At 42.6% G+C, this 17,120-nt stretch overlaps 1 protein-coding gene across 6 annotated transcripts in view; it reads left to right on the forward strand.

The window, feature by feature from the left end:
* The window catches only part of GRHL2 (grainyhead like transcription factor 2), a 172,806-nt gene that overhangs the window by 49,808 nt on the left and 105,878 nt on the right, over positions 1-17,120 (forward strand). For all 6 annotated transcript variants that reach the window (XM_047842321.1, XM_047842318.1, XM_047842316.1 and 3 more), the window contains exons 2-4: positions 2,334-2,529; positions 9,025-9,092; positions 14,537-14,930. In XM_047842321.1, the coding sequence (XP_047698277.1) occupies positions 2,362-2,529; positions 9,025-9,092; positions 14,537-14,930 (630 nt within the window). In that variant the 5' untranslated portion in view covers positions 2,334-2,361. The remainder of the gene's footprint in view (positions 1-2,333; positions 2,530-9,024; positions 9,093-14,536; positions 14,931-17,120) is intronic.

The raw sequence follows: 17,120 nt of genomic DNA on the forward strand, positions 1-17,120 counted from the left end.
CAACGACTGGCGTAAGGCCTGGCATCCACTAAGTTCTCAATAAACACTTCCCTCTAATTAATGATTATCTTTAACACTTTTTAAAAAAAAAGTTCATTTATTTATTTTGCCAGAGAAAGAGCGTGCGAGTGGGTGAAGGACAGAGAGGGAGGGAGAGGGAGAGAGAGAATCCCTCTGACAGTGCAGCTCGATCCCACGACCCTGAGATCATGACGTGAGCCAAAATCAAGAGTCAGACGCTTAACAGACCAAGCATCCCAGGTGCCCCTATCTTTAACACTTTTAAATTATGATTGACTTTACCAAAAATTGGTGCACCTAGAAACTTTACAGGAACAATGAACGGTGCACTGATTGTAGTACCTGTTATTTGTATAGCAGTGTGCTGTTTACAAAGCTCTATTTTATCCATTTTGTATCTGCTTCTCACAGTCACATTGTGCGGTAAGTAGGGTAGGCATTGCTGTCTTTATTTAAGGCATGGAAAGCTGAAACTCCAGACAGTTTTCTACCTCTGTAAATGGTGGGCAAGGACTCCCTTCCAGCACCCATGCCAGTCCACGCCACCACACTGCCTAACGGTTAGTAAACCCTTCCACCGGGGTTTTTCTCCTTTACTTCCAGATACATCATTTTACCATTTTAATCCACTTCATTTGCAGTTGGGTCAGTACCCCTTCGTTCTTCCCAACCAGTTGTTTTGCCAAACCACCGACGTAGAGTTGAAATCAGGGGCCTGGAGACTATCTAGCCTAGAATTCCACTCTGCTAAATGTGGATTTCCCACCCTTACTCCCCGATAGATCTTACCAATGGCAGTGTCATTTTCTGATCTTACACCAGTGCGGGGCACCACGTCAACACAGAAAGGGCCCTCAGCACAGTCTTTGTCGAGAGTGGGCAACGTTTCTCTCTCACAAAGTGAGCTGAAAGGCCATCTACCATTGGAAGGTCCTGTAGGAGTGTCAGCCAAAAGGTACACCCTCTTTTCGAATTGAGCGACCATAGAGGACCCACGGTGGCTAAATTTCCATCTATTAATCCAGGTGTTGCCCTCACCAGTCTTGTTGCTTGTCCATGTTATGTTATTATGTGCTACAGCTGTTATTGAAATACAATAGGTCATCCTTACATTTTGGTTCTGTTTCAATGAGCCGGCGACAGAGGGCCAGAAGACAAGTGCCAAAGCCTTTCTGGGCTCCTGTAGCTTGACAACTGGGGTCCTGGCCCAGGGAGCTGCGGAGGACTGTCATGGTATTTGGGTGTTTGAGTCACTGTCACATCCTCTGTAAGAAATTACCTTGTCAGTTACCAAGTTTGGCTTGGTTAGGGTTGATAAATGACTCCAATCCCTTTCTGTCTCTGTTGAAAATTCTCCAGGGGCACCGAGGTGGCTCAGTCGGTTAAGTGTCCGATTTCGGCTCAGGTCATGATCTCACGGTTCATGGATTTGAGCCCCACATCACGCTCTGTGTGGACAGCTTAGAGCCTGGAGCCTGCTTTGACTTCTGTGTCGCCCTCTGTCTTTGCCCCTACCTCACTTGCACTCTGTCTCTCTCTCTCTCAAAAATAAACGTAAAAAAAATTTTTTTTTTAAATTCTCCATATACTCTATTCACTTTCCATGAGGATTTTATAACCTGGAACTTATATGTCATTGAAATATAGTAGGATCCTGTGGCCACCCAGGGTTCACATAGAATCTGTGTCATTACTGTTGCTTCGTATGGTTATTACGCAGCATGTCTACAATATGTCTTATTTACAAAGTAGCTTATTCTGCCATTTCAATGAAGAGATGTGGACTGGTGTATAATTTGCAAACCATTTCATTTTTTTTAATGTTTAAAAAAACTTTTTTTAATATGAAATTTATTGTCAAATTGGTGCAAATCATTTCAAACGTAGATTCAACTAGATAAAAGTTTTTAGTAATCGTTAATGTATTGATTCCATTTAATGCATTGCACATATCTATTTATAATTAGAACTCAGAGATTTAAATGAAACCTGCTTCCTCTCAGAGTCACATGCATTCTAATATTCCTTAATAAAGAGCAATCAAATAAAAATGATTTGGCTCCTAGAATGCCAGAAGATGAAAAGCCCAAGTGCGAAGAGGCTCAACTTAACAATCCTCATACAACCTTGTAAAGACCATTATTACTTCTCAGGGGCCTAGGGGCTTTATAAATGCAATATGGCAGCCGCTTTAGTGTTAACCTGCCCTTCTCCACTCTGGGGGAGTGCAAATGAACCATGTAATGTATGTAAATTTGGTGGAAAAGGGATCATTTCTTGATAATGAACCTCACATTTCTCTTGCTTTCAAGTACAAAACGACTGGTGGCCTTAGTGCCCATGCCCAGCGACCCTCCGTTCAATACCCGAAGAGCCTACACCAGTGAAGATGAAGCCTGGAAGTCGTATTTGGAGAATCCCCTGACGGCAGCCACCAAGGCGATGATGAGCATTAATGGTGACGAGGACAGTGCTGCTGCCCTGGGTCTGCTCTACGACTACTACAAGGTAGACCCCGCAGCCCCGCCTGCTCCTCTTCAGGTCCCCAGAGAACCGCCCGCCCCTTCCCCACCGCCCCTCCCCCCGCCCTGGTTGGTGGGAGGAGTGGAGAGAACTTACTAGTTTATTGGAACTCAGCCTGTTCTGTTCTCCTTGCGTCCCTGCTTTCCCATCGCTGGAGCAGAACTTCACCACCCACCCACAGGAAGTTTTCAGTTGGGGATAATTACTTCTGTGTCCTCTGTTCACATGCATGTATATTATCTGCATATAACTCCTACTTCATACCATATTGCAAATACTTCCTTGCTGCAATTTTCACTTTATGATTTTTGGTCAATAAAAAGATGACAGGGGCGCCTGGCTGGCTCAGTCTGTAGAGCAAGTGACTCGATCTCAGGGTTGTTAGTTCAAGCCCCATGCTGGGCATAGAGATTACTTAAAAAAAAATTGCATTGAGTGCTATACTGTAATTTAGTCATCACTCAGTTTTTGGGCCTTTAGGTTGCTTTTAGATTTCTCATTTTTTAAACATAATAGAAACATTTTCTTTTTAATTTAAGTTCAAGTTAGTTAACATACAGCGTGGTCTTTGCTTCAGTGATTCATCTCTTACATATGACACCCAGTGCTCATCCCAGAAAGTGCCCTCCTTAATGCCCATTTGGAGTTTCTAGATTTGTTGATAATTTTAGTTTTATGAAAGGAATATTCCAATGAGTGCTTTAGCAGCAATTCCAAAACCCACTTTTGCTATAACCCTTGTTTCCATGTGGTTTTGATGGGCACTAAATACTCATTTAGAAAAATCCTTGAAACAAAATGAATGTAATTCACTTACCTTACAAAAATACCTGCCGTGCAATACCTTCAAAATAGGACTATTTCAGGAAACCAAACAGGAAACAGTGGTCTGTTTCTTACGAAGGGGATGACCAGTTCCCTTAGCGCTGGTGAAGTGTAAAAAATCAACAAGTATTTACTGAATGAGAAGATTTACTGCCAGCTTTGATTGTAAACACCGGTCTTGTTTAGGCTGGGAATTGGCACAAAGGTGACAATGGCTGTGTTTATGTTGCTAGTCGGGCACAGTGAACGCTTTATTTTTGAACAAGAACTGAATCCCCGCCCCTGCCCCCTCCCATCATGAGATCACCCAAGAGGAACAATTTTCCTTTTAGTTAGCTTTAATCTCTTCCTCTTTTCCTCCCTGTTTCTTGCTCTCTGTGGCCTTCCAGCTCTCCACTTTTGCACATTGTGTTGTTTCCTTTCTCTGTCCTAAACCAGAGTTCTCACACTCTCCAAAGATCTCCCACCATGAAGAGTGACCGTGACGTAATCACTTGGGTCATTACAGCTTCCTTTTATAACTATATTAAGTTAATATGTTGATAGTTTGGTAAGACATTGAAGAACTATATTAAGAAATGTCTTGAATTAATATATTGTTCTAATTTTTTACAAATAGATTTTATCCCATCCCTTTGTGGTGGACGTCATTTCAGATAGCTGTATTAGATGGCAATTCCTTTGTATTAATTAAAAGAGAAATATACCTCAAAACCAAATAATTAGTAATTTATAAAAGCAATGTATTTTATTTCGCATAGGTTCAGAGGATAATTATTAGTAAATGTGGTACCTAGTTACCTCTCCTCTTGCATATTCTTAATATTTAAAGGGAAGTTGAAACATTGCTGTCTGTAAATACGTTGAGATGCAGAGTAAGGAGTTTACATAAAACTCAATTTGTTGTCAAGTCTGTAACTACTGAATTAACATTTTTCCTGATTAATTTATTAATTTAGGATATAAACATTTTTTAAATGTTTTTATTTATTTTTGAGAGAGAGAGAGTGCATGTGCAAGCGGGGGAGGGGTAGAGAGAGAGAAGGAGACACAGAATCCGAAGCAGATTCCAGACTCTGAGCTGTCAGCACAGAGCCTGGCGCAGGGCTCGAACTCACGAACCACGAGATCATGGACACTCAACCGACTCAGCGACCCAGGCGCCCCTAAGATATAAAACTTTGAAATAAAATGGTTTCTGAGACTGTGTGGACAAGTAGAGTTACATGGCTCCCTTTATGTCACACAAGCTTGATTATGTTTTTGCTTGAAACATTTTAAACGTTGAAGAATTAGTCTTGTTTCCCAAAACTGTGCCCAAGTGGTCATTTTCAGGCCTGAGATCTCTGACATTCACAACTTATATATGCTGGTATTAAAGTTACAACAGAGTTAAATCTACTTTGAGGATACACCTTCTTTCTGTATAAAGTAAAATATTAATGAAAAAAAAGAGATTCTATTTTTTGAGTTGTAAGCTGTGGGAAGTTAAATTATTGTAACAACTGCTGCCGTTTTATCACTTAAATTTGATAGATTTTTTTTATACTGCTTTGGAAGTGCTAATAGATTCTTTTTGTAAAATACGCCATTTTTCCTCATTGCTAAGGTTGGACCGCATCACCCCTCAGGGGACGGTAGTGGGCTTTGTCACAGAGAGGAGTGTGTGATACCCAGCAGGCACTCAAGAAATGGTGATTCCTGTCCTTGGAAACTGCAAAGGCATATCTTGGTATAATAGTTCACACATTTCAAAGTCTTTTCCTGTACATCTTTAAACTGTCACCATAGGATCACTGCAGTGAAGCCCATCAGGTTTTATATTTTGTACTTCAAGCAACTAAGTGGGATTTATTCAAGGTCAAAAGACAATCCTGTAAATTTCCTAATATCCATTCTGTTACACTGTCTGTGTTAGTCTGAGGGGCTGCCATAACAGAATTCCACAGACTGTGTAGCTTAAACAGCAGAAACTTATTTTCTCAGTTCCGGGGACTGGAAGTCCAAGATCAAGGGGCTGGCAGGCTTGATTTCCGGTGAGGCCTCTCTTCCTTCCTGACTTGCAGATGGCTGCCTTCTGGCTGTGTCCTCATATGGCCTTTTCTCTGTGTGTGTGTATTTCTTTGTGGTCTCTTCTTTTTCTTATAAGGACATCAGTCTTATTGGTCTAGGGCCCCGCTGTTATGGCTTCATTTAACCTTAATTACCTCCTGCAAAGCCTGTCTCCAAATACAGTCACGTTGAGAGTTAGGGCTTCAACACATAAACTTTGAGGGGAAACCATTCATTCAGTTCATAACACTGTCCACCACTAGAAATTGCCTTTTTTTTTTTTAAATGTTAATTTTATTTTTGAGAGAGAGAGAGAGAGAGAGACAGAGTGCAAGCAGGGGAGAGGCAGAGAGAGAGGGAGACACTGATCCAAAGCAGGCTTCAGGCTCTGAGCTGTCAGTGCAGAGCCTGCTGTGGGGCTTGAACTCATGAACCATAAGATAATGACCTGAGTAGAAGTCAGATGTGTAACTGACTGAGCCAACTAGGTGCCCCAGAAATTGCCTTTTTTTGAACCCCATTTAAACATGGGTTCAAATTTTTAAAAATCCATTCAAAGCTTATTAGATGGGATTTATTAAAAATAACCAAATTGCAGGGCACCTGAATGGCTCAGTCGGTTAAGCATCTGGATTCAGCTCAGGTCATGATCTCACGGTTTGTGGGTTCAAGCCCCACATTGGGCTCTGTGCTGACAGCTCAGAGCCTGGAGTCTGTTTCAGATTCTGTCTCCCTCTCTCTGCCCCTCCCCTGCTCACACACACTCTCTCTCTCTCAAAAATAAATAAACATTAAAAAAATAAAAAAATAACCAAATTGCTAGAATTCTCAAAATTTAGGGGCTCAAATATTAGCCTAGTTTTATATCCAGTTCAAGCTACTTATCAATAGCAGCTCCAAAGTCAAGTGTGAACTTTTGATGAATTTCAGGCATGACAGAAAAACATAACAGATTCCATTAGTTAGTTAATTTTAAAAGTGGTTTGACTCACTTTATCTTCATTCTCCCCTGAAGGAGCTGGTGGTTCATATTTATCTGATTCCAGCTCTATGAAAATAGCTTCTTTGGCTATTGGTTCCTAACTGTTCTGTTGACTGTAGAATGCTGGAAACCAGTCTGTTGACTGGCTTGTTTGTCCATTTATATAGCCATCTATTTATCCATCCGTCCATCTGCATATCCATCTGTCCGTCCATCTGTCCATCCATCCATCCATCCATCCATCCATCCATCCATCCAACAAATTTTCACTAGCTGTGACCATCCAACAATGATGATAAATATGGAGGTAGAATGGGTATCCAAAGGCAGAGAGGACTTTGATGGCTCTGCTGAAAGAAGGAGCATTGCATGTTTGAGATACAGTGTGACTATATACATGGCAGTGATGGGGCCACCCAAAACTGAGGTGGAATGGTTTTTGCAGCCATGTTCTCAAGAGTAATTGGAAGCATTAGAGAATTTTAAGTAAGAATATAGTGGGATTAGACTTGCATTTATTTTTTTTTAAGTGTATTTATTCATTTTAAGAGAGAGAGAGAGGGAGAGAGAGAATCCCAAGTCGGCTCCACACCCTCAGCACAGAACCTGATGCGGGGCTCAGACTCATGAACCCATGAGATCATGACCTGAGCCGAAATCAAGAGCCAGACACTCAACCGACTGAGCCACCCAGGCGCCCCTAGACTTGCATTTTAAAGGCCAGTCTGGATCTTCTTAATGGATCCAGAATGGATTTGCTGGGACTGAGTGACGGAGAAGAGAGACCATTTGGCAGGCTGATGCAGCAGCCTAGGGAAGAGATGTTGGAGGCTGAACCAGGAGGCAAGTGTCCAGAGGAAAGTGGGTGGATTTGAGTCACATGGGATTTAGCATAAATGTCTTCAAGACTCATATTAGAGCATGTCTCAGAATTTCCTTTCTTTTTAAGGCTGAATAATAATCCATTTTATGTATATACCACATTTTGTTTATTCATTCATCTGTAGATGGACATTTGGGTTGTTTCTAGCTTTTGGCTATTGTGAATAATGACGCTTGAACGTTTATGTTTTTATGTTATCTGTCATCCTCAGTTGATAATAGGAGCTATGTTTCATTCACCTCATTTCTTTTTTTTTTTTTAATATTTATTTATTTTTGAAACAGTGTGAACGAACAGGGGGAGGGCAGAAAAAGAAGGGGACAGAGGATTGGAAGCAGGCTCTGTGCTGATAGCAGACAGCCCTATGCAGGGCTCAAACTCACCAACCACGAGATCATGACCTAAGCTGAAGTTGGACGCTTGACCAGCTGAGCCACCCAGTTGCCCCTCATTCACCTCATTTCTATCTACAATGTATACTGTAGACCCTTGACACTGGCACGTGAACAGAAGACTTAAAATTGGCTTATTTTTATTTAATAAATATTATAAAATATTAGATACTCCAAGTACTTTGAAAAAAATTAACTCATTTAATTTTCCTGAAAAACGCTCTGAGTTATAGTACTGCCATTGAGCGTGGTTTACCGATGGGGAAAGTGAGGCAGAGCTTAGTTACTGATAGAGCTGAGATTCGAACCCAGACAGGTCTGTGTCTTGACTGGTAGCCACCTTGCTATGCTGTCTCCTTCATCCATCTGACTGGCTTGCGTACGTATCCAGGTGAGTGGAAACTGTAAGAATTTCTAGAAGAATCCAGAAGAGGGATGCTTCTCATAAAAGCTCTTTTATGTCAAAATAGTGAGGGCTGCATTTGAGTGCAAAGGTGTTTGGCTAGCACGAAGATGTGGAGATGTAGCAAAACAAAACAAAAAAAAATATGTAAACAAACAAAACATTCATCCAACCAACCCACCAAATCTAAACCCACTATTCATATGTTTGGAAACTATGGCAGAGATATGTGAATGACCCGTGCTGCAGTAGGGTGATTGGATGGTGGTCAGAAATGCAGCCGGCAGGAGTTTCTTTTCTCTAGTAGTACTTTTCAATAACCTTTCAGGTAATGTGCTGGCATTGTAGTTGCAAAGACAACACTAAAAGTGCATTAGAAGAAGAATTTGGAAGCAAAGCTACAAACTCTATGGGGATGGTGGTTAAAGGCTGGCCCAGGTATATTAGATGCTGCTCTCCCACTAGATAGTGTAGCCCCACGTCTGGTTTGCTGTCCTCTGTGTCAGCACCCAAAGTCCCTCATCAGAGTGGCGGGTCAGCCCCTGTTGTTCAACAGGATACTTGTTAATGCATGATGATTTCTGTCTGCTTCAGCGTCCAGATTCCCCATCCACACATGGTGTTCCTTTCCCCTCATTCACTTCCAAGGTGGGGCGGGCTTGGGCGGTGGGTGGTCGGGTCCAGGCAGAATTGCCCCTGTCAGCAGTGTGTAGCAGAATCATGATCATAATGGCCTTCTGTTTATCATCACCCCTGTGTGTCTGATACGTTGTCATTGCCACTCGGGCTACTCGCCTTTAACCATCACCTGCCTGTAGCAAATTTGCCACCTCTTCCCGGAGAACATTCCACCTCATTTCTTTGCTTCTGCTGGTCTCTAGCTCTGCACATAGGTCACAATTGCATCTACGTGAATCTCACTGATGGTTGGTGATATTTCTAGGTTCCTCGAGACAAGAGGCTGCTATCTGTGAGCAAAGCAAGTGACAGCCAGGAAGAGCCGGATAAAAGGTATGGTATTATGTAAAGGGATATGCCTGGCTCCCCAAATGACTCTTTTTCGGTGTTTTTGAAAACCATAGTATTCAGCTATAATTTTTGTTCTTAAGGGAAGATGGGACCAAAAAGTTTAGCCTCTTCTGTCTTTGAAGAGTCTTGACCAAAACTGGATCTCTCAGTAGGGACCACAAATTGCATCCAAAGGGTCATCAGCAGGCTCTTGATGTACCCCCTTCCTGGAAGCCTGGATATCCCAAGTTAGAGGTGAAATGCTGGCAAGATATCGTGCTGCCGGGGTCAGCTCTTGTGATCGATCCCATGGCTGGGTAATTACGATCAAGCCCTTGAGGGAGTGAGCCCCATGGAGATTGCTTTTGATGAGGGGGAGAGGAAGGAGACTGGGCTGTTTCTCACTCCAGGAGGCGGTTGGCAGAGAACCAGGCATGGCAGCACATACTGTGAGGGGGCAGGGGCAGGACAGATGTTAGGAGATCATTATATGACACCCCTTTTCCTGCGATCCTGAATTAAGAACCGATTGAAACACAAGACACAGACAGATTGAAATTGAAAAGGAAAAAAAAAATCAGTTTTCTTTCTGATTAAGCCAACAGAGAATGCCATTTTAAAAAAAAATTTTTTTTTCAACGTTTATTTATTTTCTTGGGACAGAGAGAGATAGAGCATGAACGGGGGAGGGGCAGAGAGAGAGGGAGACACAGAATCGGAAACAGGCTCCGGGCTCTGAGCCATCAGCCCAGAGCCTGACGCGGGGCTCAAACTCCCGGACCGCGAGATCGTGACCTGGCTGAAGTCGGACGCTTAACCGACTGCGCCACCCAGGCGCCCGAGAATGCCATTTTTGAATCTGCAGCTTGTAACATGTCAATCCTGACTTAGGTATGTCTACTCACCTAGTCTCAGGCAGGACTGCAAGCCTCCCTGACGGGACAGGCCACTGTGGTATGGCAGGGGTGACTAGAGTCCTCTCTGTATGGCTGGGATGAGCCAGACATAAAGAGGGAACCAGAAGGGACTGAACCACCTTACTCAGCTACTTCTCCCAAACTCATTAATCAGATATATCCCTTTCCTGCAGAGGAATAGGGGAGAAACCACAGTGCTTTTCCTTTGGTGTTTCTTCCTAAAAAAAAAATTTTTTTTTTAACATTTATTTATCTTTTTGGGAGACAGAGAGTGAGTGGGGGAGGGGTGCACGTGCCTGCGCGCGCGCGCACACACACACACACACACACACACACACACAGAATCCAAAGCAGGCTCCAGGCTCTGAGCTGTCAGCACAGAGCCTGATGCAGGGCTCAAACTCAAGAACAGTCAGATCATGACCTGAGCCAAAGTCAACTGCCCGACCAACTGAGCCACCCAGGTGCTCCTGGTGATTCTTTCATATGGAAATATGAAGTCAGGAGAAATGAAATCCCCTGCTAGCTCATATATCCAGATCTTACTGGGCCTTGATGGGACCTGCTTATGACACGAACGGCAGCAAGAACCACCCCACCAGCCAGCAGCCCTGGGCTGTGTATCACCTCCAAAGTACACCCTTAGCAAAGGTTAAGGCTGTCTGCATCTGATGTGCAGTTTTGTTTTTTTTTTTTTTTTTTTTTTTTTTTTTTTAATTTTTTTTTTCAACGTTTATTTATTTTTGGGACAGAGACAGAGCATGAACGGGGGAGGGGCAGAGAGAGAGGGAGACACAGAATCGGAAACAGGCTCCAGGCTCTGAGCCATCAGCCCAGAGCCTGACGCGGGGCTCGAACTCACGGACCGAGAGATCGTGACCTGGCTGAAGTCGGACGCTTAACCGACTGCGCCACCCAGGCGCCCCTGATGTGCAGTTTTAAAGGAATCTTCTGATGCTGCACGCTGTCTTGGGGACCCTAGTTGGTAGCAGTGATGACAGGGAGAAGGAGCCTGATACTCTTCAGATCTTGTGACTTTTCCTCCCATTAGCCGGTATTTATTAAGCCAAGCAGGTGCAGTCTGCTAAATCGTATACCAGTATTCATAGAAGGGTCAGGGAAAAACATGTCTAAAATATGTGCTCCATCTGCGTCATAATAGACAGAAGAGACCATTTGTCGTTACAGCATCTTTTAGAACGACATCGTATTTTCATGGTTATTTTGTGATTTCGGTGGAGCAGCTTCAAAAAAACTGGCAGTGGGGTACAGACAAAACTACCTTGTGTAGACTAATTATGACCTCGTAGACTTCAGGTCGAATGTAATTTGGAAGGATATCATTTGATCTGCAGCATATTCAGGAATTAAGGTGCCAGGTGCTTGCATGGTGTCATTATAACTGTCTGTATATAGAAGTTGGTACTTGGAAAAATAACTGAAAGTCTGGCATGACCCAGATTTTTTAAAAAGCATATTTAATGTACCGTTCGTAGCCTTGCGTTGTTTTCCTCCTATTGCAATATTTGGTTCAACTTTAAATTCTATTGCGGGTGAGCCAGTAGCTCACGATAATTCTTACTTTGCTATAATCAGCCATATTTTGGATGTCTTTCTGAAGTTCTCTAGCTTCTAAAACTACCGCTGTTCTGCAGAGGCAGTTATACATTCTAGGATGATGCTGTGTCTATTATTTCCTCATCGTGTGGTAATATCGATGGTTCAGCTAGGTTTATAGTTTATAATATAGGTTTATTTATATTTATTTACAATATAGGTTTATACGACTCTATAGTTCGCTTGTGTTGGCTTATAAGAACGCCCCAAATATTTTGACTTGTGTCTCTTGTTTGGGATTCATGTGTCTTGCGTGGATTAGAGAAATAACAAATTTAGCTTGAAATGGACTCTAAGCACAGAGGAGTTGGTTAGCTTTGAATCTGTTGGCGAAGGCAGTAGGTGTGTGCTTATAAAAGTCCAGAAGAGTAGAAACTGGACACTTGCTTTGGTAGCTAATCAGTGTAGACCAACCAGCCCTTGTACATCCAACTCACAGGACATTATCCACATGTATTACTACTTAATCCTCCACAAAAGAGTCTGGGGTAAAATTAGTTTGGGAAATTCCGGGTTATAATGAAACAGGCAAAGGAATGCCTGGGAGCCTTTTCTGTGTTCATGATGTTTGTGACCCACCCAGGCTGGGTTTGTTATGGCAGTTTTTGTTTTTGTTTTTTGTTTTTTTGAATACTGATTTTATCACAGACTCCTGTCTTTGAGGACCATCTGTTAACATTCCATGCAATATTCTAAACAATGGAGTTTTAGGAAATGCTGACATAAACGGCTGGTCTGGGTTTGGCATCATCTAGCTAACTGGACTCAGATTAAACGTAATTTGTAAATTTCACCATGTCTTATATGCAGATTCACTGTATTGCTCTGACCATGAAAGCAGGTCAAAGCCAGAATGTAGCCTTGCAATTTTATTCTTTAAAGAATTACTTTCTGGAATGATTTCTACAGATTTGTGACAGACTCAGAAAAGTTTAGGTATTTTTCTGGTGTCTTTATTCATGTCAGAGCCATTCTTTCCTCAAGCTTCATTCACTTTGAGGTTTTGTCTGAGAAATCAAAGCCAAAAATGCACAGTCCTGCTGGAGAGCTAGGCAAGCTCAGAGGGGCCAGGAGAGGTCAATTCTGGGAAGAAGCAATTTTATTCAAATAGTTTTCTCTCTATGAGAGATGCCAGTTAGCCCACACTAGTGGGCTAACGAATTTAAAGCACGCACACACACACACACACACACACACACACACGCTAGTTAAAAACAAAACAAAACAAAACACAGACATTGGAGATAGGGCTTCATACAAAATATGTATTTTTTATCCTCCATATCATTCAGAATAATCTATAAATGAGAGGTGCCCCAAATTTTACTGACCACAGGGACTTTGCTAGTAAAATCACTGTGCTGTCCACAATACTCTTCCATTGACGAATTTCTCTTTGCTTCTGCTCTCTCCCGGAATTCTGTAGTAGAAGTGGAAAGTATTTTATCCTAGCCTGGTGAGAACTAATTTTCCAAATCCTTTCCTTTCTCTTTGTACCAGTCAGGAGGTCTGAGATCTGAGAGAGCTTGTTTTACATAAGCCCAGTGACGCCACTCTCTGAAGCTCCAAAAGTAATTCAGTGCTAAGGGTATCAATGAGCTCGTGTTGTTTCTCCATTTAGTGAAAATATTTTAATGATAAATTCTCATTGCCTTTTGTCTTTCCTGCAAGGAGGTTAGCCCACAGAACAGTGAAATATATTCTTCCCACTGCCCCCCTTCAAGTTATTGTCCCGCCCCCGCCTTAAAAAAATTTTTTTTAATGTTTATTTAGTTTTGAGAGAGAGAGAGAGAGAGAGAGAGAGAGAGAGAGAGAGAGAGAGAGAGAGAGCATGAGCAGGGGAGGAGCACAGAGAGAGGGAGACACAGAATCCGAAACAGGCTCCGGGCTCCAAGATGTCAGCACGGAGCCCAACATGGGGCTTGAACTCACAAACCGTGAGATCATGACCTGAGCTGAAGCCAGACGGACGCTCAACTGACTGAGCCACCCAGGTGCCCCTAAAAAAAACTATTTTATAACTTTTTCTTTTGAAAGTTTTCAAACATATCCAGGAGTAAAGAGGACAGTATAATGAACCCCCAAATACCCACCCCATTCTCCAGGTTCAGCAGTGGTAGTTTTTGGTTACACCTGCTTCATGTCTACCTTTTCTCTTTCTCTCTCTCTCTTTTTTTATTGCAGTAGTCTTTGAAATAAGTTCCTGACATCATGTCATTTCATCTCTAGCTACTTCTCATTTATATCTCTAAATAAAAAGGACGTTTTATTACATAATCTCAAAATCATTATTGTAACTAAATGAACAATGCTTCCTTAATAATCACCTCACTTGAGGTCCATAGTCAATTGCCTCAAAGATCCCATTGTCTCAAAACGCCTCTTTGGCTTTTCAAATCAGGATCCAAACAAGATCTAATCATCCTGTTTGATTGTTATGTCTTTCAAATCTCTTACTCTAGAACAAGCTTCCCACCCTCCTTTCTTTTTTTCATGCCTCTAACTTATTGAAGAAACCAGGTCAGTAAGATGTGTTACATTCTGTTTGTATGATTGTTTCCTTTTGATTTTGTTTAAGTTATTCTTCCATCCTTCTGTATTTCCTGAGAGAAATACAGAGTTAGATCTAAGGCTTGCCAAAATTCAGGGTCAACTTTTTTTTTTTCCTTCCCCTTTTCCCAACTGCACTTTATAGGCGGGGTAATTTGCATGGTTCCGGGAACAACTGTCCTACCTCTAGTCATGCGAAGATCCACTGCATTCCCTTGTAAAGTTCACCATCAGCTTTTTCCCTAATGGCATTAACATCCACTGGTTGTTGCTGGCCCCCGTTATTTTATTAGGAGTCGCAAAGTGGTGATCTTTCTAATTCTGTTATGTTGGGGGGGGGGGTGGGGGGGTTTAAACATGCAGAAACTGCCTTGGCACCAGTGAAGCCCAGAGTAATCTGACTGGAGGAGAAAACCGAGTGCAGGTCCTAAAGACTGTTCCAGTGAACCTTTCCCTAAATCAAGACCACCTGGAGAATTCGAAACGGGAACAGTACAGCACAAACATCTCCGAGAGCCCGGCCATCATCCCGGTGTCCGGAATCACGGTGGTGAAGGCTGAAGATTTCACGCCCGTGTTCATGGCCCCGCCCGTGCACTGTCCCCGGGGAGATGGCGAGGAGCAACGTGTGCTTATCTTTGAACAGACCCAGTATGGTGTGCCCTCCATGGCCAGCCATAGCACCTACCTCAAGGAAGACCAGCGCAGCACCCCCGACAGCACTTATAGCGAGAGCTTCAAGGACGGAACCGCAGAGGTGAGTCCCTGGCTGTGTCCGCAGCAGCCAGAACCTCAACCCAGAACCGCCAGCTAGTTTTGTTTCTGTTTGCTTTTGGAGTGGGATCAAGTAATTAAAACTGTGAGTTCAGAGTTTTCAAAACATGTGTTTGTATCTGTATAACAAGGTTTTAGGGGTGCCTGGGTGGCTTCATCAGTTAAGCCTCTGACTTGATTTCCGTTCAGGTCACGATGTCATGGTGAGATCATGCCCTGAGACAGGCTCTGCTTAAGATTCTCTCTCTCTCTCTCTCTCTCTCTCTCTCTCTCTCTCTCTCTCCCCCCCTTCCTCCCTCCCTCTCTCTGCCCCTCCCCTGCTCGTGCGCTCTCTCTTCCTCTCAAAAAAGTTTTTTTTTAAAGTTTTCATTTGATTTTTCATTTTGAAAGACAGAGGTAGAGAGAGAGAGAGAGAATAAGTGGGAGAGGGGAGCAGAGAGAGAGAATCCTAAGCAGGTTCTGCACCATCAAAGCAGAGCTTTGCATGGGACTTGAACTCCCGAACTTTGAGATCACAAACTGAGCCATAGTCAGATGTTTAACCTACTAAGCCACCCAGACACATGTATTTTAATAATTTTCTAGACCTCATCTAGTTTGTAACCTTCCAAAAGGTAGCTAAAGATGTTGCCTGTGCATTTTTTGAAACAGTGTGACTCTTTAAGACCTAGTATGATTGAATACTCAAGAAAGAATTTGTATTATCAGCAATCAAGTGTGCATATGTGTGTACATTTTATACTTTACAAGTAGAGACCACATATTCTTTTCATGTGCCTGTAGAACTTACAGAAACAAGGTTCTTTGCTCGTTTGTTTTAAATTCACCAGCTTGAGGGGTGCCTGGGTGGCTTAGTCGGTTAAGCGTCCAACTTCATCTCAGATCACGATCTCGCGGTTTGTGAGTTCAAGCCCCACGTCGGGCTCTGTGCTGAGCTTGGAGCCTGGAGCCTGCTTCAGATTATGTGTCTTCCTCTCTCTCTGCCCCTCCCCTGCTTGTGCTCTGTCTCTCTTTGTCTCTCAAAAATGAATAAATGTAAAAAAAAAATTATTAAATTCACCAGCTTGAAAATTGTGGTAGTTGTATCAGAATCAACATCAGAATCCATAGAAAGTTCCCTCACCCTTAAAGTTTTCTTGAGCCTCTGTATTTGAAACCTTCTCTTCTCTCTTGCTCTGGGCAAGCACTAACCTGCGTTCTGTCACTATGGTTTCAATTTTTCTTTCACTTGAGATTCTTCTATTTTGTTGCTTTTGTTAATCGTTTATTTACTTGCTAAATAGTATTCCATGGTAAGCATATTATCACAATTTGTGATATATCTGTTCACCAGTTAATGGACATATTTTGTTGCTTCTGGTTTTGGCTATTATGAGTAAGTAATGCTGGTGTGAACATTCACATGTATGCTTTTTTTTTTTTAATGTTTATTTATTTTTGAGACAGAGAGAGACAGAGCATGAGCAGGGGAGGGGCAGAGAGAGAGGGAGACACAGAATCCGAAGCAGGCTCCAGGCTCTGAGCTGTCAGCACAGAGCCTGACGCAGGGCTCGAACTCACAGACTGTGAGATCATGACCTGAGCCGAAGTCGGACGCTTAACCGACTGAGCCACCCAGGCGCCCCTACATGTATGCTTTAATGTGGACGTATGCTTTCATTTCCTGGGTAAATACCCAGGACCAGAATTGCTAGGTCATGGGGTAAATGTATGTGTAACTTTATAAGATACAGCTGTACAGGATGGCCATGCCATTTTCATTCTCACCAGTAGTACATGAGGGTTTCCATTTTCCTCATCCTTGCCCAAACTTGGTATTGTCAGTCTTTCTAACATGAGCTATTTTAGTGGATATGTGATGATGTCTCATTGTGGTTTGAATTTGCTTTTCTCTGATGTCTAGTGGTGTTGAACATCATTCATGTGCTTCTTTGCCCATTCTTACAACTTCTTTTGTGAAAAGTCTGTTCAAATGTTTTGCCCAATTTTTTTTTATTTAAAAATTTTTTAATGTTTATTTATTTTTGAGAGACAGAAAGACAGAGTGTGAGCAGGGGAGGGGTAGAGAGAGAGGGAGACGCAGAATCTGAAGCAGGCTTCAGGCTCTGAGCTGTCAGCACAGAGCCCCATGTAGGGCTCGAACTCCCACACCGTGAGATCATGACCTGAGCTG

The sequence above is a fragment of the Prionailurus viverrinus genome, chromosome F2, assembly GCF_022837055.1.
Source record: "Prionailurus viverrinus isolate Anna chromosome F2, UM_Priviv_1.0, whole genome shotgun sequence".
Taxonomy (NCBI): Eukaryota; Metazoa; Chordata; class Mammalia; order Carnivora; family Felidae; genus Prionailurus; species Prionailurus viverrinus.